The sequence below is a fragment of the Schistocerca gregaria genome, chromosome 7, assembly GCF_023897955.1.
Source record: "Schistocerca gregaria isolate iqSchGreg1 chromosome 7, iqSchGreg1.2, whole genome shotgun sequence".
NCBI classification, from domain to species: Eukaryota; Metazoa; Arthropoda; class Insecta; order Orthoptera; family Acrididae; genus Schistocerca; species Schistocerca gregaria.
This window is the reverse complement of record NC_064926.1, coordinates 199,680,176-199,700,353: the sequence shown is the minus strand read 5'-3', so window position 1 is coordinate 199,700,353 and position 20,178 is coordinate 199,680,176. Positions and strand designations below refer to the sequence as shown.

General features: G+C 41.1%; 1 protein-coding gene across 6 annotated transcripts in view; it reads left to right on the top strand.

Moving 5' to 3' along the window:
• Positions 1 to 20,178, top strand: part of LOC126281295 (probable protein phosphatase 2C T23F11.1) — a 56,031-nt gene that overhangs the window by 18,019 nt on the left and 17,834 nt on the right. For 3 of the 6 annotated variants that reach the window (XM_049980125.1, XM_049980124.1, XM_049980123.1), the window contains 2 exons: positions 8,029 to 8,126; positions 11,575 to 11,697. In XM_049980125.1, the coding sequence (XP_049836082.1) occupies positions 8,029 to 8,126; positions 11,575 to 11,697 (221 nt within the window). The remainder of the gene's footprint in view (positions 1 to 8,028; positions 8,127 to 11,574; positions 11,698 to 20,178) is intronic. The other 3 variants (XM_049980128.1, XM_049980127.1, XM_049980126.1) reach the window with 1 other exon arrangement.

The following is a 20,178-nucleotide window of genomic DNA, read 5'->3' as shown; positions in this document are numbered from 1 at the left end:
TAATAAAGTACCTAACTACAACCAACCTACTAGACAAACACAAATAAGATTTCTGTAAACACTGCAGCACAACATCTGATTTAATAAAGATAACAGCTGATCTAAAGCTTAGCATGGATACATACAAATTTTTTTTGGACTTTCCCAAAGCCTTTGACACTGTCAACTTGAACATTTTACGGGCCAAACTCAGCAGCCTAAATTTCTTGTACAGTGCAGTGCTTTGCTCATACATGATGTCTTGCCAGCAGTGTGTCATGTCTTGTATGATAAGTCACAATGGAGGCAGGTAGTATGTCGCCTCCCACAGGGTTCAGTATTAGGTCCTATACTCTTTTCATTGTATGTTCGTGATGTGTCGTCAGTTGTGCTGATTACCTCCAGTTGTATCTAAGTGCAAAACCAATAAACCTTAAGACATCTACCTATGTAGAATCTCAATACTGGCCTGTGTCACTGTCAAAATGGGAACAGACACATCCAAAACCCAGGTGATACTGGGTGGTCATTCCAGGCTCATTAGCATGAAAAATCAGGAATGCCCACCATTTTTTACTCTACATTGGACAAATACCAACTTCTCTCCTGCAGCAAAGATTATAGGGAGTAATAGCAGGTGGAAATCTAAATTGGGCTGAGCAAGTAAATGCAGTGTGCAAGAAGGCATCAGCATCTCTCCATGCCCTACAAAAATATAAAAAGCTTCCTTCTTGACCTGAAAAAGAAACCTGTACAGACATCTATATTTCCACTTATTGATTACAGTGAAGTTATCCTGCAAGGCCTTTTTCGAGAAACCTCATGGCACCCAGAACTGGTTACAAATGATGGTATTCATTATATCTGTGATGTTCGACTCTGATCATATTTCACCATCAGATGTACAGCTATCCTGGCTGCATGCAGACAACCATAGAGATTTCCGTACCCCCTGTCTTTTGTACTGTCTTGTCAACATACACTGTCCGTTGTATTTCTCCTTGACATTGACTCTCCACCATTTGGTCCTTCTCAGTAGCAGGAACCCGACTCTGGAATAATCTCTGGCATTATGTTGGAGAACTGAATGATGTTGTGTTGTTGTAATCTCTCAGGGGGCTTACAGCTCTCTCGTGAGTGTATAATTGGTTACCACTGGGTTGCAGTCTTTGCAGCATTACTTCCTTTTTCTGTGCTGCAAGCTTACACTTCCACCATCGATTTACTCCTCTGCATCTCCATTGGATGGTTTTCTTGGTGCAGACCCAGCTTGCTCCTGGTTTATAATTCAGACTAGAATTTCCACTTCTGGTATTTTCTACAACTTTTCATTAAGTGAACTCGTGGTCCCTGTTGTTGAGTTTGACTTGCCACCAATTTTCAGAATTCTCCAAAAGTGCTAATTATGTAGGGAAGATTGACCAGTACGTTGTATGCTCCATCTTTGTGCCTTTCCATTTTTACACCTTTTCCTTTAATAGGGTAATATACCCAAAACCCACACTGGCCATTCCTTCGGGGGAGGGAGGTCATCAAGTACATCCATAGTGGTGGCCTCCCAATCGTGCAGGGATCACAATGTTGGTGCCTAAGCTGAAACCTCCCCATGTATGCCAAGGAGCATGTGCCCGTCGTGACTGGGTCACGGGGACTCCAAGCAATGGATTACAACACAGGTAGCTGTTGCCGGGACTAGGTGGCTCCCATCGGGAGAGCCCCCAATTGTATTGGATGGCACTGTGGCGGAAGAGCTGCAAATGAAGCAGATGAGTTACCTCCCATTGGTGACCATAAGGCCCCAGCAGTCTCTTTACAAGGAAAGTCCTCTTTTAATGCAGAGATATGAACCTAAAATGATCCCTTCTCTGACTATGCCGTGGAAGGGATGCCGGGCTAACTTGTAAGCAGAAAAGTACTCCCCCCCAAATACCTAGTTTGCACAAGAACTGATGAGGATTCCTTCTTGGCCACAAAGCCTTTATCCTTTGTGGAGAATTTAGAGGATAAGTTTGGGGAAGTGGCAGTCATCTCTAAAATAAGTGGGCCAATTTCGATCAAAATGGCATCCCTTCCCCAGTAACAGGTGCTGTTTGCTTGTAATAAGCTAGGTGACATAATGGTGACTGTTGCTCCCTGTAATAATCTAAACATGATTCAGGGCATCCTGTCCCAATGAGACCTGCTCTTGCAATTTGATGATCAGCTATGCACCAGCTACCAGACGTTCAGCAATGGGGTGTACGCTTTGTCTGTCATGTACATAGGGTGCCAAAGGACAACAAGGTCTTCATCTTGGCCTTTGAGGGTGATTGGACCTTGAAAAGGTCAAGGAGGTGATATACCGATGTGATGTGAAACTGGCAGAAAACAGTGTTGCCTCCTCTGTCCAGACTGGGCTGCAGCTGTCTGGGCTTGGTAGTCCAACTCGGCTTCCACCCTGCCTTCTCTTTTACTCTTCGTCCCCTCTCGAGGGTGGTCTGTTAGACTTCATCTTTTTCTCTTTCTGTACTTCCCGTGCCCTGACTGTGTTGCTAGTCTTTCCTGGAGTACATCTGCTAGGTGGTGGTGCTGGGGGGGGGGGGGGGGGGAGGGGGGTGTCCCCACATTGCCAACTGCTTTTGGGGGTTTCCGGCTGGGTTTTTTGCAGTAGGCTCTCTCTGATCTGTATTCCTGTAGACTTGTCTGTCAGAGTAAAAAGTGATTGATGACCCAGTAGTTTGGTTCCTTTAGTCATCCAGCCAATTAACCAATCATCTGATGTAAGGGAGGGCCTGATCGTCGTAATCAGATCAGGTTAAATAAATAAATAAATTATTGAATGAGGACAATCTTGTGGAATACTGCACATGCCTCACTTGAATAACACTTCTTCCTTTGACGATGATAGCAAAGAAAAAGATTGGTCACATGTTAAAATAAGCCCATTCTGACATCTATTTGTAGAGAAATATAAAAGCAGTTGCACACTTCCAGGGATTTGACAATAAATGAAGGTATATGTCACTTCTGTGGTGGAGTGAGATTTGGGATATATAAATCAAGTGAGCTTGACATAAAATTAATTGGTCATTGTGATTCAGCTCTGTACTGATCAGTGAAGAATACATCAGAACTGTAAAGAATATAGGAAATTAGTATCTGACATTAAAAAAGGATTTTTTTGGGTGTGCGTGTGTGCGTGCGTGCGCGCGCGCGTGTGCGCCCATCACTTCTCAACATGGTGTGAGGAAAGTAATACTCTGATTGTAGAAACTATAATGAAAACAGAAACTGCCCTCATTCTTGATTATTTAAGTTAATTTGTAGAGTAATTATAACACCTTTTAACATAATGGTTCAATTATTACACTGCAGAGTGCACAAGTGGTAGAAAGGAGGGAAGTATCAGCTTTATCACTGCTAATGGTCCCCCCCCCCCCCCTCCCAATATATAACTGCTGATGACAAGCCTGTAAATGCATAGTATTGTCATTTCCAAGTAGTGTTACAATGAAACAATTACCAAGTAAATTTCTGTTGACATGATTCATGTGGTAGCACTATGCACTTAATATTTCAGTGTGTATTAATTACATGAATATTATTTCATATAAACAATATTTAAAAACCCCTGTTAAACTACTGCTTATTGGATGGTATGGCTTAGCTGTGAGAAAAGAAAAGTCATTAATTGGGGGGGGGGGGGGGGGGATTATATGAGCTGTGGGTGTTGCTTCTCTATGCTCGTGCTAGATTGCAAATGCTGGCAGTTAGGTGCTGTAGCATCCACCAAGGTGACATGTACATGCAGCAGCTCTCACACCTCTTTGTCAAATCCTTCACTTCACATGCCACATCCTTCAACCAACAATCTACTGTGCAGGTGAAGCTATTCGCAGGAATGAAGGTGGCGATTTCATTACATACATATTCATTATTAAGTCGAGCAGAACTGTGTGGCACGTGCCATAGAATGAATCACAAATGCATCTTGATTGTTTTTTAATCTTATTCTCTACATTCCTTACTGCAGGTGGTGTCTAATATTGGAATGTTATCGGAGCACCTGCTTTGGAGTGCCACACACAGTTTGCGAAACACGGCTCTAGATAATGAGGCTCAGAACAGCCTTATTGCACAGCTACTTGATTACTGTCTAGTTCACACTAAAGTGCCTAGCAGAGGGTTCATCGAACCACTCTTACACATACTCGCCCACTGTCGAACAGTGCCTGGGAAAAAACAGGACACTTAAATCTCTCAATGAGAACTGATTTCTCTTATTTTATCACAGTGATCATTTTCTACGTGTATAGGTGGGCATCAACAAAATATTCTTGCATTCAGAGGAGAAAGTGGGAAATTAAAACTTTGTGAGAAAGTCTCAGTGCAGCAAAAAATGCCTTTGTTTGAATGATTGCCACGTCAGTTCTCGTATCATATCTGCAAAGCTGTCTCCCCCATTTTGCGATAGTGCAAAACAAGCTCCCTTCTTTGAACTTGTTAGATGTCCCCATGTTAGATTGCCCAATCGATTCTACCTCATGAGGATCCCATACCACACAGCAATTCTGTAGCAGAGGACAGACAAATGTGGTACAGGCAGTCTCTTTTGTAAATTTGTTGCATTTTCTAGGTGTTATGCCAATAAAACAGGGTCTTCGGTTTGCCTTCCCCACAACGTTATCTATTTGGTCGCTCCAATTTAAGTTGCTCGTAATTATTATTCCTAGGTATGTAGTTAAATTGACAGCCTTTAGAGTGATGTGGTTTACAGTGATTTCTCTCAGCCATTTGTTCTCCGTGAAGATTTTAATGGATCATTGTGCTGTGTGGTGCCCTCAGGATAGTGTGTTGAGAATCACCTTGTACAAAGTGAAGAGTTATTTCTTCTGCATAAATGGATATGTATAGAACGCTGTTCTCTGCATCCATGGATACATTTTCCATCAGTTTCTCCATATACTCGTGAGGGCACTTTGCCAGTGCTTAGTGAGATACTTTATAGCATATCGGGCAGTGGCTGAAAAGAAGTCACCAAAATGGAGTTGTGTGCATCACACTACAATCAGAAGCAAGTCTGTCTCTTGGCTAACGTCCAAATGTAGAGAACATCATAGCCATGGCGTTCTGAAGGTGGGACACTGTTGTTTTATCGAGAGGAATGAAGCTATAATGGTGTGAATTCCTGTACGTCAACTGCTGCTTCATAAAATCAGTTGTAGATTATCAGGAGTATTTCTAAGTAATGTGTGTTGTGCCTAGTCATTACCGTAATAAGAGCTATTAGACCCCAGTCAAACCTAAGAGACGTTCCCAAGCAACTCCAGAACATCAGACAGAAGTTACTGCCACTTGCCACTTCCAGCCAGGATCTGGTCTTCCATCACCACAAAGTTATTTCTGTAGCAGAACAGTTTGTACTTTATAGCTCTGACTTTTCTTTTTAGCGACCAGAGTTTGTATTGCTAGCTACATTTAACCCCTTTTTAACCTAATCTGAGACACTTTTCTGCTCGCGGAGGGATGCTACCCTGACGTTGGTCTTAAAACTGAGGGAAGGTCATACATTGCCCAGTGGCTATATAAAACCATTCAGATAGCTGCTCTGGTTCAGTAGGTATAACCCCGTCATTGGTAACATGACCCTTGTGAAGTTAGCTATTTGAGTCTTTCCTTCACTGGTGTATTCTTTGTGATTTGAGAAGAGTATGATACTATTTGAAGACATAATATCTTCAGGAAAATCTATCAGTCCGGCATTCAGGAATGCTGCCCATCTGTTTTCCTTTCTCGTTGTCGTTTCAGGTAGCCAAGGAAACCCAGATAGACTAGTTTGAGTAGAACTGTGTATCTCTAGAGTTTTTTTTTAGCATTACCACCTTTATTATCCCTTTTAACAGCATAAAATCCACAATTAGGAAACTGGTATGATCCTTGCAACTGAAAAGACAGTAACTACAGATGACCATTGGGAGGTGTGAAAGCTTTGTTTTGATAACAGCTTGATTATGGGTACCAGGTAAGGGATCAGGATGGCTACAGCCAAATACAGGATCATCTTCACTGGCAGCCTCTATGCAGAGGCTGCCACTATCCATCCGGCACTGACTTTCCATAATGCGTCAGATGTGCAGGTCCTCATCAGACCCAAAGGTGGCAGTAGAATATCTGATGGATCACCCACATGGAGGAAAGGCTTTTACCAAAAGCTGCAGAGGAACAAAATCATTTGGGGTTAGCACTAAACAAGGCCTTTGTGTAAGCACTGAAACTCTGCCCAAGTTGTTTACCAGCATGACTACCAAAGAGGACCAGCATAAAAGAGCTACAGCAAAAAATGGAAAGTACTTCAGATTACATATTTAAATTAAAGTTTCATTCAACTCTAATGCCAGTACAATAACCACCTTTATAAACTGGTATGTATAAGCTTGGAGAGGTGTTTACACTGTTATGTTCCAAAAACCTGTTTACTGAACAAATTCTATGTTATTGATGTGGAGATGCATACAGTCTTGACAGTAGTGGAACAAATGAGATTACAGTTTCATTTAAACCCAGTAAGAGGATCTAGCAATGTCTCATATTTGTGACATACAAAAAGCTGTATATGATTTTACTTGTATGCCTCTTTAGTTCTCCCAAGGGAGAGCAGTGCATACATTTTTTAGGCACTTGCCCTACACAGGCATTTTCAGTGATGTGTGACAGTGTGATGAGATTGTCGAATATTTGTTTGCCTTGCCAGGTTTTGCACAGCTATTGGAATCAACCATATATCCCTTAATTTTTTGCTGTTTAATTATTTACAGTTTTTGTGTTCTATTTGTATATTAATACATGTTTTTTTTTCCTTTTAATTTGTGCCTCTCTTTCATCTTTTATGAAAAGTGTTGGGAAGTAAGATTGATCAGTAAGTGGATTGTAACCAATCATCCCTTCCCATTTGGAAATATTACTCCAGTTGTTTTGCATTTTTGTCATTTTTACTTATTTAATTTTATTATTTTAATTTCTCTTTTTTATTTATTTTTAGCAGGTATGTATTAATTATGCTTGCATGCAAATGGTGATATGATGCACCCTTAGCCCAAGCTAGAGGCAGACGAAAATGCTGTTCTACCCTCTTGCTAACCCTTGCTGTCACCCTCTCTCACCTCTGCCATTTCACGTTTCATCTCACTATGCTTAAGGCTATCACTCACCCCAGTTGCACCACATTGTCAGAAGTGTGTGTGTGTGTGTGTGTGTGTGTGTGTGTGTGTGTGTGTGTGTGTGTGTGTGTGTGTGTGTGTGTTGGGGGGGGGGGGGGGGGTTGAGATTATGTTTCCTCTTTGCTGCTCCATCATTTACATGCAGCTATGCTTCATTCTTTGTTCCTCTGTCAGTGTATGATTCTCTACAGTAATCAAACAACTTGAAGCCACTATAACTGTGTTAGCATAAATCACATGGAAAGAATATGCATAAAAAATGCGCTAAAACTGTCTGGTGTGATGGTCTTCTATTTAGTGTTGTACGTCTGATGTGTATCTTTAGGGAAGGTAATTCGTTATTTTACTGAAACATCTAGATTCAGCCTGGTGCCAGAGGTGTAATTACATAATGATGGAGCCAGATGTTTCTCTTTCCAAGTGAGAAAATGTATCATTTGTTTAATGTTGCACATGGATTTTCATTTGTGAACCATAGAGCTTCTGTGGGAGGTGTGAAACTATAATTAATGGTTTGTAATGTGCCACTGCTAATGAAACACTTTTAAAGACCTGGGATATTCATTGAAAATTTATGTTATCTTGTATTAATGTAAATAAATCTATCATGTGCTGCTTTTGAGGGAAGGGATAATAATGATTGATAATAGACTGCTGCTTGGTCTGATTGTTGTGGTTCATACCTGTGACTCTTAATTAAGAAAAGCAGCATTTTTTCAGTGCATTAATCTTCTGTTACTGTTTGAGAGAAAATCCACTGCTTTACTCTTAAATCTTAACAATTTTGTATTTGTTGCCTAACTTAGCTTGTAGAAGTAATGATGATCCAGTTTTTGTATGTGATGATGTGCAGGTGCCTGCATCGCACAGTACGCTGGTGCCCACCTCCACAACAGTATTGTGCGCAGGCCAGAATACAAAGCAGGCAACATCCCTGAAGCTTTGCGGAAAGTGAGTTCTTATACAAAGTTTCTCAAGCAGGTTTTCCATGGTTATCTCTGTTCTCGCATAGGTTAGTAGTAACTTCTGTGGCCTTTGTTGTTCTCATAATTTTCTAATTATACTCATTAAAATTATTTAAACTCGTTATATTACAGAGTTAATATTTTTAAAATCATTTTTGGCACTTGATATGATGCTTACAAGCTTCCCTTTAGTTTTATCTTTGTAGCATCACTGGTCCACGCCATATTGGCTGCAGTAAGTCATAAAATCATCATTTTTGAATAATTTTCATCAGTGTCATGCAGTTCTGCAAGAACTTTGTGGCTTGTGCATTTAGCTCTTGGTGTAGTGTTGCTTTGCTGTTAGACTTGTGTAATACTCCACTGTGGATTTTACAACGTGTAGACACAGAGTTTATGCTTATTTAATGCAGGAATTTGTTAGGTCCCATAACACTTTAAAACTGTTAATAGGTGAGGAATGTTAACAGATGAAGTTAGTTGTGACAGGCACTGAAGAAAATATGTGGAGCAAAGTATTAGACACCTAGTATAGAGAGTAAATCTTCATTGTCTCAATAAGGAGAGACACTCATCATTCCTAGTTTCCCGTATGTTGTATCACTTTTTTTAATCCCCATTATGCTTTTTTTCTTTTTTTTCCATTGTTTAATTTCCTGGTTGCTGTTTCATCCAGTATTAATTTATATGCTTACTTGTCAGTGGATTTCTGTTTACAGGTATCTGCTCATCTAAAAGCACCCCCCCCCCCCCTCCCGTCCCTGCAACCCAGTATTTTAGACCTGGCTTTTGCTTTCTCTCTCTCTCTCTCTCTCTCTCTCTCTCTCTCTCTCTCTCTTCGGTTTACCCCTTCAGTTGCAAGAATGATGTTTCTTTTGCTGTCTAACTCATACCAATTATTCCATGCTGAAATTAACTTCAAGGCTTTCTGGTTTTATGTCTGTATTGGTTTTGAGTACTTTTTGTATTTTTAATTCTTGTCATCTGTAAGGGACCTATTAAGTTACACACTTGTGCAAGTTTTCATCTACTTTCTGCACTTTGTGCTCTAAATTACTGTATTATTTTGTCAACCATTTATTTGGAATGTGTCTTACGGTTAAACTAGTAGATGAAACCAGCTTATTTATGACACACGACTGGCCTTTGATGTTGACCCAAGGAATGTGGGAGGATTTGGAATGCCCATAATATAGAAAATGTTTGCGCCTATACTACTACAAAAATGAGCTATAGCCAAACCTGCATTAGAAAATAATTAGATTGCAGTCAATAATACTTACAAAATCTTCTTGGTGGGTAATTAAATCTATATTTCAAAGATAGTCATATTTGAAGTGGTAGCCCTCAAATTCTTCTGTAACTTACTTATCTAACCATTTATTGGAGGGCGTACAGTTTAACATTACTCTAAACCTCAGTGCAATGTGGCATTTCCACAAATATGGATCATTGGCAGAGGCAGAAGATGAAGTAAGTGACATAATAAATCATGGGTTCTGTTTGTTTGACTTACGTGTCTACAAGAAACTACCAGATTATATCAAATATGTTGTTAACACCACAAATAATAGACACATACAGGGAATAGGCAAAATGTGAACAGTGGTAGTACTGGGATGGTTGTGTGTGATGGTCAACAACGCAGGTAAGGCACATGTGGTGCTGGACTATGTGTTCAGCACAGACTAGGCATCAGCGTAGGTTGTTTACGAGTAGTGCACACTTCGTATTTGCATTCAGAGGCAGAGATCGATGTGCAGTGAAAGACCTAACAGAGTTCCAAAGAGGGCAGGTTGTGGGGGTCCGATTAGCTGGAGCATCAGTAACCAATACGGGCAACTTATTGAACGTCTCAAGAGCAACTGTTTCAACAGTCAAGATGACCTACATGAAACATGGAAAGACGTCATGTAAACATAATAGTGGGTGCAAATCAAAACTAAATGAGAGATAGCAGCACGCTAGCATGAATTGTGTGAAGGAAAAAAAAAACCACTCACATACACACAAAACTATCGTGACTGCAGAGATCAATAGCTATCTTTGAGACCCCATATCTATCGACACTGCCTGCCGAGAGCTCCATAAAGTGAGTATTGGTGGACAAGCTGCTACACCGAAACCATTAGTGATGACAACCAACTCAAAGAAGAGTAAAAAACGGTATCAGGAGTATAAATCCTGGATGGCTGATCAGTGGAAACAAGTCATGTGGTCTGCCGAGTCAGCAATTTTGTTGTTTCCAACATCGGGCCACTTTCTTGTATAGTAGTTGCTTTGACAAGGCTGCCTAAAGAATTTTGACTATTCTGTACTATATGGGCATTTCTTAACTGCATGCTGTTATGTATATATTTCTTGCTGTTGGCCTGATATCTTGCATATCGTCTTGTCTCCCTTGTAGACAGGTGTGTTTTGATTTTCAGTAGACTTTCTATTGAGGAAGCAGTAGCACATATTTGTAGTTATCCAGAGTTTTTATGTAAGGATGTGACAATCGTAAATTGTGATCTTGAAATCTGTCTGAACCTTCTGACTACAAATGCAAGGAATAGTTCAAAACTATTGCTATGTACAAGAAGGAAAAGGATTTGGAAAATGAACTTCTGTCAAACCATTATCCTTAACCAGAAGAACTGTAAAAAAACTGCCAGAAATATTATCTTTTGCAAATAGTGAATTACTGTCTTGATAGAATCAATAAAGGGGTTTTAGGAAATAAAACTATTGTAGAACTTGGCAGGAATGTTATTTGTGAGCTGGAGAGAAAATAAAGTACAACAGTACAAAAAAATTTAATTTTCTCTTCTGATGAATATCTCACTTGCAGATACTTGAAACTGTACTTCAAACCTGGCTACTGGTCATTGAAGCAGTGCGGTATATATGTGTGAGTTAAAATTGAAGCTATTGACAATTTGCTGCATAATGACTTAGAAAACAGTATGTTGTGTTTTGCTCTCCAAGCATCAAATCATATTACTGCTGAAAGTGCTTTGTGGGTGTGATGTAGTCAGATAGCATAATAAATTAGTTTTGTAATGTTAGCACAAACACATTTAAACACTTTTAACTATATTAGAACAGAGCTATTATCAACCAAATGTAGAAAATTGGTTAAAAGTAAGATATGTCTAATTACCATTAGTTCAAAATGCACAATAATGTACCCTCGCTTAGCCTGTGATTTGCTTGAAACAATATTGTAGGCAGCTTTGCTCTCTAATGCTTGTAGAGGCACTTTCCTTCTAACTCTTTCATCTTCTGTTTGTGTCTGAGCTGCTATTGAACTGTAAGTAGAATTTTTTGTATTCTTAAATTGTTCTTATTCAGTGATGACCTGTTTAGTGGCAGTATTTGTACATATGTGTGTATGTGCAACTATGTAATTTTGATTGTTTCTATTTGTATTTACTTTTCACTTCATGCAGGGTTTTCTAGATTTGGACAACAAGATGCTTTCAGATGAAGGACTGCGTGGTGAACTTGCCGGCAGCACAGCAATAGCAGTTCTTATAAAGGGTTCAAAGCTGTACTGTGTGAGTATAATGCAGGTGTGAACATTTTGTTTTAGATGCTGTTTATTGTTAACAAAAATGAAGGGAGAATTAATTATTCTTGGTACACATCAGCATTAACTTGATATATACTGTGTTAAAGTTAAATACTGAGTTCTTCCGTTAATTATAGTCAATATTGGCAACACAATTTTACATCCTGTGCTTGATATGTTATGTAGTCTGCTATATGTTCAAACCAAATGTGGCATGGTGATTAAGAGCTGTTAAAAAACTACGCATTTTAGAATGTGTTGTCAGGATCAGTCAGTCAACTGCCATTAATATGCAAGTATTTTGAAAAAGTTGGGTAAAAAAATTGCAAAAAGAGACAGTAGTTGTGGTAAGAAAACTTGTGGTTCCTTGACCATGATGACATGCCTGCTCTTCAGGCTTTGTCAGTTAATAATTTTGTGCCAAAAATGAATGATTTTCCTTTCCCGGCTGCCCAAGTTTGTAGATCTCACTCCATACAGCTTTTCTTGTTTAAATCATTACTGGGAGAAGTTTGTGAATACATGAGGGTAGTACTTTGAAGGAGATGATGGCTATAAAAATATGTAAGTTGAATAAAATAATTATTGAAAGATAAGTTTGTTATTTTTAAATTATGTCGCACACTTCTGTATTTTATGCTGAATGTTTTCATATTTGGTTGTAAAATATGTTATATAGCTGCTTTAAAAATTATCGCATAGTTGTCACAGTTCACTGTTCAACAAGAAATGCATGTTTCTTAGAAATCTCTGCCAAGATTTCAAGAATTTTGGTAGTTACAGACATCAGAATGAGTAAAGACAACCACTCATTGAACATGGATGGTGTTGGACAGTAAGAACGAACTAAAACAAGAAATTAAACACTATAATTCAGTTTCAAGCTTGTGTTCTTATCTATACAAACCCACACTTCTCTCAAACTCATCCTGTGGAGCCACACCCAGTTACAATATACAGCTCAGTGTTGCGCATGCGCATTCGAGCTGCAACCCAGAGATGCCTAGGTGTACCTCACAGAGTGAGCATAGCAGCATGTTCTTGATATAATATTTTTTTTCATTGTATCATATTTTATTTGTGATAATATATATGATTATGCAGGAGTTGCATCTGTTAGTGACCTTGAGAGTTTTAGTGATCATGATATAATCTATCATACCTTTCATATTGGAGAGGTTGCAGAGACTTTTTTTGTCAAATTACTGTATTTACTCTTAGTTGTTGTAAGGTTGGTGGTGATTATGGTGTCTGTGTGTGGTGTAAGGGTCGTGGTGTCTGTGAACTCGTCTCGACTGCCTAGCTGTACCTCACAGATCAAGCATAGCAGTTATATATATATAATGATGTAAATAAAATAGAAAGAAACTTCCACATGGGAAAAATATATTAAAAACAAAGATTCCAAGACTTACCAAGCGGGAAAGCGCCGGCAGACAGGCACATGAACAAAACACACAAACAGAATTACGAGCTTTCGCAACTGGCTGTTGCTTCGTCAGGAAAGAGGGAAGGAGAGGGAAAAATGAAAGGATGTGGGTTTTAAGGGAGAGGGTAAGGAGTCATTCCAATCCCGGGAGCGGAAAGACTTCCCTTAGGGGAAAAAAAGGACAGGTGTACACTCGCGCACACACACACACACACACACACACACACACACATATCCATCCGCACATACACAGACACAAGCAGACATATTTAAAGGCAAAGAGTAAGGGCAGAGATGTCAGTCGAGGCGGAGGTACAGAGGCAAAGAAGTTGTTGAAAGACAGGTGAGGTATGAGCGGCGGCAACTTGAAATTAGCGGAGGTTGAGGCCTGGCGGATATCGAGAAGAGAGGATATACTGAAGGGCGAGTTCCCATCTCTGGAGTTCGGATAGGTTGGTGTTGGTGGGAAGTATCCAGATAACTCGGACGGTGTAACACTGTGCCAAGATGTGCTGGCCGTGCATCAAGGCATGTTTAGCCACAGGGTGATCCTCATTACCAACAAACACTGTCTGCCTGTGTCCATTCATGCGAATGGACAGTTTGTTGCTGGTCATTCCCACATAGAAAGCATCACAGTGCAGGCAGGTCAGTTGGTAAATCACGTGGGTGCTTTCACATGTGGCTCTCCCTTTGATCGTGTACACCTTCCGGGTTACAGGACTGGAGTAGGTGGTGGTGGGAGGGTGCATAGGACAGGTTTTACACCGGGGGCGGTTGCAAGGGTAGGAGCCAGAGGGTAGGGGAGGTGGTTTGGGGATTTCATAGGGATGAACCAAGAGGTTACGAAGGTTAGGTGGACGGCGGAAAGACACATTCAAGGTCTGATCCAGTCCCGGGAAGTATTCTGTTACAAGTGGGGCACTTTAGGGGTTCTTCTGTGAGAGGTTCTGGGTTTGAGGGGATGAGGAAGTGGCTCTGGTTATCTGCTTCTGTACCAGGTTGGGAGGGTAGTTGCGGGATGCGAAAGCTGTTTTCAGGTTGTTGGTGTAATGGTCGAGGGATTCAGGACTGGAGCAGATTAGTTTGCCACGAAGGCCTAGGCTGTAGGGAAGGGACCGTTTGATATGGAATGGGTGGCAGCTGTCATAATGGAGGTACTGTTGCTTGTTGGTGGGTTTGATGTGGATGGATGTGTGCAGCTGGCCATTGGACAGATGGAGGTCAACGTCTAGGAAAGTGGCATGGGATTTGGAGTAGGACCAGGTGAATCTGATGGAACCAAAGGAGTTGAGGTTGGAGAGGAAATTCTGGAGTTGTTCTTCACTGTGAGTCCAGATCATGAAGATGTCGTCAATAAATCTGTACCAAACTTTGGGTTGGCAGGCTTGGGTAACCAAGAAGGCTTCCTCTAAGCGACCCATAAATAGAATGAGATTTTCACTCTGCAGCGGAGTGTGCGCTGATATGAAACTTCCTGGCAGATTAAAACTGTGTGCCCGACCGAGACTCGAACTCGGGACCTTTGCCTTTCGCGGGCAAGTGCTCTACCAACTGAGCTACCGAAGCACGACTCACGTCCGGTACTCACAGCTTTACTTCTGCCAGTATCCGTCTCCTACCTTCCAAACTTTACAGAAGAGCTTTACAGAAGAGCTTCTGTAAAGTTTGGAAGGTAGGAGACGGATACTGGCAGAAGTAAAGCTGTGAGTACCGGGCGTGAGTCGTGCTTCGGTAGCTCAGTTGGTAGAGCACTTGCCCGCGAAAGACAAAGGTCCCGAGTTCGAGTCTCGGTCGGGCACACAGTTTTAATCTGCCAGGAAGTTTCATATCAGCGCACACTCCGCTGCAGAGTGAAAATCTCATTCTGGAAACATCCCCCAGGCTGTGGCTAAGCCATGTCTCTGCAATATCCTTTCTTTCAGGAGTGCTAGTTCTGCAAGTTTCGCAGAAGAGCTTCTGTAAAGTTTGGAAGGTAGGAGACGGATACTGGCAGAAGTAAAGCTGTGAGTACCGGACGTGAGTCGTGCTTCGGTAGCTCAGTTGGTAGAGCACTTGCCCGCGAAAGGCAAAGGTCCCGAGTTCGAGTCTCGGTCGGGCACACAGTTTTAATCTGCCAGGAAGACCCATAAATAGGTTGGCATACGAGGGGGCCATCCTGGTACCCATGGCTGTTCCCTTTAATTGTTGGTATGTCTGGCCTTCAAAAGTGAAGAAGTTGTGGGTCAGGATGAAGCTGGCTAAGGTGACGAAGAAAGAGGTTTTAGGTAGGGTGGCAGGTGATCGGCGTGAAAGGAAGTGCTCCATTGCAGCGAGGCCCTGGACGTGCGGGATATTTGTGTATAGGGAAGTGGCATCAATGGTTACAAGGATGGTTTCCGGGGGTAACAGACTGGGTATGGATTCCAGGCGTTCGAGAAAGTGGTTGGTGTCTTTGATGAAGGATGGGAGACTGCATGTATCCTCTCTTCTCGATATCCGCCAGGCCTCAACCTCTGCTAATTTCAAGTTGCCGCCGCTCATACCTCACCTGTCTTTCAACAACTTCTTTGCCTCTGTACCTCCGCCTCGACTGACATCTCTGCCCTTACTCTTTGCCTTTAAATATGTCTGCTTGTGTCTGTGTATGTGCGGATGGATATGTGTGTGTGTGTGAGTGTACACCTGTCCTTTTTTTCCCCTAAGGGAAGTCTTTCCGCTCCCGGGATTGGAATGACTCCTTACCCTCTCCCTTAAAACCCACATCCTTTCATTTTTCCCTCTCCTTCCCTCTTTCCTGACGAAGCAACAGCCAGTTGCGAAAGCTCGTAATTCTGTTTGTGTGTTTTGTTCATGTGCCTGTCTGCCGGCGCTTTCCCGCTTGGTAAGTCTTGGAATCTTTGTTTTTAATAATATATATATATATATATATATATATATATATATATATATATATATATATATATATATATATATATATGAATGCAGGTAAGCTACTACAAACAGCATGATGAACGCATTATTGTGGCCAAGATAGATATGAAGACCACACCTACTACAGTAGTACAAGTTTATATGCCAACTAGCTCTGCAGATGACAAAGAAATTGAAGAAATGTATCATGAAATAAAAGAAATTATTCAGATAGTGAAGGGTGATAAAAATTTAATAGTCATGGGTGACTGGAATTCGGCAGTAGGAAAATGGAGAGAAGGTAACGTAGTAAGTGAATATGGATTGGGGCTAAGAAATGAAAGAGGAACCCGCCTGGTAGAATTTTGCACAGAGCACAACTTAATCATAGCTAATACTTGGTTTAAGAATCATGAAAGAAGGTTGTATACATGGAAGAACCCTGGAGATACTAAAAGGTATCAGATAGATTATATAATGATAAGACAGAGATTTAGGAACCAGGTTTTAAATTGTAAGACATTCCCAGGGGCAGATGTGGACTCTGATCACAATCTATTAGTTATGACCTGTAGATTAAAACTAGAGAAACTGCAAAAAAGGTGGAAATTTAAGGAGATGGCACCTGGATAAACTGAAATAACCAGTGGTTGTACAGAGTTTCAGGGAGAGCATAAGGGAGCAATTGACAGGAATGGGGGAAAGTACAGTAGAAGAAGAATGGGTAGCTTTGAGGGATGAAGTAGTGAAGGCAGCAGAGGATCAAGTAGATAGAAAGACGAGGGATAGTAGAAATCCGTGGGTAACAGAAGAAATATTGAATTTAATTGATGAAAGGAGAAAATATAAAAATGCAGTAAATGAAGCAGGCAAAAAGGAATACAAATGTCTCAAAAATGAGATCGACAGGAAGTGCAAAATGGCTAAGCAGGTATGGCTAGAGGACAAATGTAAGGATGTAGAACCTTATCTCACTAGGGGTAAGATAGATACTGCCTACAGGAAAATTAAAGAGACCTTTGGAGATAAGAGAACCAATTGTATGAACATCAAGAGCTCAGATGGAAACCCAGTTCCAAGCAAAGAAGGGAAAGCAGAAAGGGGGAAGTAGTATATAGAGGGTCTATACAAGGGCGATGTACTTCAGGACAATATTATGGAAATGGAAGAGGATGTGGATGAAGATGAAATGGGAGATATGATACTGCGTGAAGAGTTTAACAAAGCACTAGAAGACCTGAGTCGAAACAAGGCCCCTGGAGTAGACAACATTCCATTGGAGCTACTGACGGCCTTGGGAGAGCCAGTCCTGACAAAAGTCCACCATCTGGTGAGCAAGATGTATGAGACAGGCGAAATACCCACAGACTTCAAGAAGAATATAATAATTCCAATCCCAAAGAAAGCAGGTGTTGACAGATGTGAAAATTACCGAACAATCAGTTTAATAAGTCACAGCTGCAAAATACTAATGCAAGTTCTTTACAGACGAATGGAAAAACTAGTAGAGCCGACCTCGGGGAAGATAAGTTTGGATTCCGTAGAAACACTGGAACACATGAGGCAATACTGACCTTAAGACTTATGTTAGAAGAAAGATTAAGGAAAGGCAAACCTACATTTCTAGCATTCGTAGACTTAGAGAAAGCTTTTGACAATGTTGACTGGAATACTCTCTTTCAAATTCTAAAGGTGGCAGGGGTAAAATATAGGGAGCGAAAGGCTATTTACAATTTGTACAGAAACCAGATAGCAGTTATAAGTGTAGAGGGACATGAAAGGGAAGCAGTTGTTGGGAAGGGAGTAAGACAGGGTTGTAGCCTCTCCCCGATGTTATTCAATCTGTATATTGAGCAAGCAGTAAAGGAAACAAAAGAAAAATTCGGGGTAGGCATTAAAATCCATGGAGAAGAAATAAAAACTTTGAGGTTCGCCGATGACATCGTAATTCTGTCAGAGACAGCAAAGGACTTGGAAGAGCAGTTGAATGGAATGGATAGTGTCTTGAAAGGAGGATATAAGATGAACATCAACAAAAGCAAAACGAGGATAATGGAATGTAGTCTAATTAAGTCGGGTGATGCTGAAGGAATTAGATCAGGAAATGAGACACTTAAAGCAGTAAAGGAGTATTGCTATTTGGGGAGCAAAATAACTGATGATGGTCGAAGTAGAGAGGATATAAAATGTAGACTGGCAATGGGAAGGAAAGCGTTTCTGAAGAAGAGAAATTTGTTAACATCGAGTATAGATTTAAGTGTCAGGAAGTCATTTCTGAAAGTATTTGTATGGAGTGTAGCCATGTATGGAAGTGAAACATGGACGATAAATAGTTTGGACAAGAAGAGAATAGAAGCTTTCGAAATGTGGTGCTACAGAAGAAGGCTGAAGATTAGATGGGTAGATCACATAACTAATGAGGAAGTATTGAATAGGATTGGGGAGAAGAGAAGTTTGTGGCACAACTTGACCAGAAGAAGGGATCGGTTGGTAGGACACGTTCTGTGGCATCAAGGGATCACCAGTTTAGTATTGGAGGGCAGCGTGGAGGGTAAAAATCGTAGAGGGAGACCAATAGATGACTACACTAAGCAGATTCAGAAGGATGTAGGTTGCAGTAGGTACTGGGAGATGAAGAAGCTTGCACAGGATAGAGTAGCATGGAGAGCTGCATCAAACCTGTCTCAGGACTGAAGACCACCACAACAACAACATTATATATATATATATATATATATATGAAACTTCCACATGGGGAAAATATATTAAAAACAAAGATTCCAAGACTTACCAAGCGGGAAAGTGCCGGTAGATAGGCACAATGAATAAAACACACAAACACACGCATACAGAATTTCGAGCTTTCGCAACCGGCGGCTGCTTCGTCAGGAAAGAGGGAAATAAAAGGAAAGATGAAAGGATGTGGGTTTTAAGGGAGAGGGCAAGGAGTCATTCCAATATTCTAATCCCGGGAGTGGAAAGACCCACCCTAGCGGGGAAAAAAGGAGAGGTATTCTCTCTCTCTCTCTCTCTCTCTCTCTCTCTCTCTCTCTCTCTCTCTCTCTCTCACACACACACACCACACACACACACACACACACACACACACACACACACACACACACACACACATCCATACGTGGGTGGGTGGGTGGGTGCGTGGGTGGGCGGGCGCATGGGCGCGCGAGTGAGAGAGAGTGAGTATACCTGTCCTTTTTTTCCCCTAGGGTGGGTCTTTCCGCTTCCAGGATTGGAATGACTCCTTGCCCTCTCCCTTAAAACCCACATCCTTTCATCTTTCCTTTTCCTTCCCTCTTTCCTGACGAAGCAGCCGCCGGTTGCGAAAACTCGAAATTCTGTGTGTTTGTTTGTGTGTTTTATTCATTGTGCCTATCTACCGGCGCTTTCCCGCTTGTTAAGTCTTGGAATCTTTGTTAAGCTAAATCATGGCATACTTTGTTTGTGGTAATATATAATACAATCACCAGTCAGGTAATCTTAATCTTTCTGTGAACAGGTGACCTTGACTGATGACTGGGTTGTATATTATCACAAATAAAGTATGCCATGATTTAGCCATAAAAAAAAAATTATATCAGAAACACACTGTTGTTGAGAATAAAGGGAACTAGTACAGCTTTCTGGTTGGTTTTTGTGTGCCATCTCTAACGACCTGCGACCTTATAGTTGATGGGACATGAAACCATAACCTTCCTTCCTTCCTCTTTTTTTTTCTGGTCTCATTAGCAACTTCATTGACAATTTGGTAAATGTAAACAATCTCACACGTAGCATCACCTTTGTTGGTATAATAATATGGTCAGCAAATCTCCCCGTTCCCAGCCGTTTTCCAGACTGTGTAGTGATTACTACTTGGTCAAGCAGCTCCTCATTGGCATCACGAGCCCTAGTGCGCCCCTTGCCAGGCCTCCATCAAGGAAGAATCCTAGGCAGTACCAGGAATTGAATGTAGATTCTCCTCGTGGCAGTCATCTCCACTGATCGCTTAGCCGTGGATGTGGATGACTCGGAAATATTGTAGGTTGAAACCTGCTGGTGGAAATTTTTCAGTCACCGTGTTTTGTATGTGAGAGTAGGAGAAGCGGTGGTGCAAATTTCTGATCACGAGTCTTTGTGCTAATTATTAAATTAGGAGTGAGG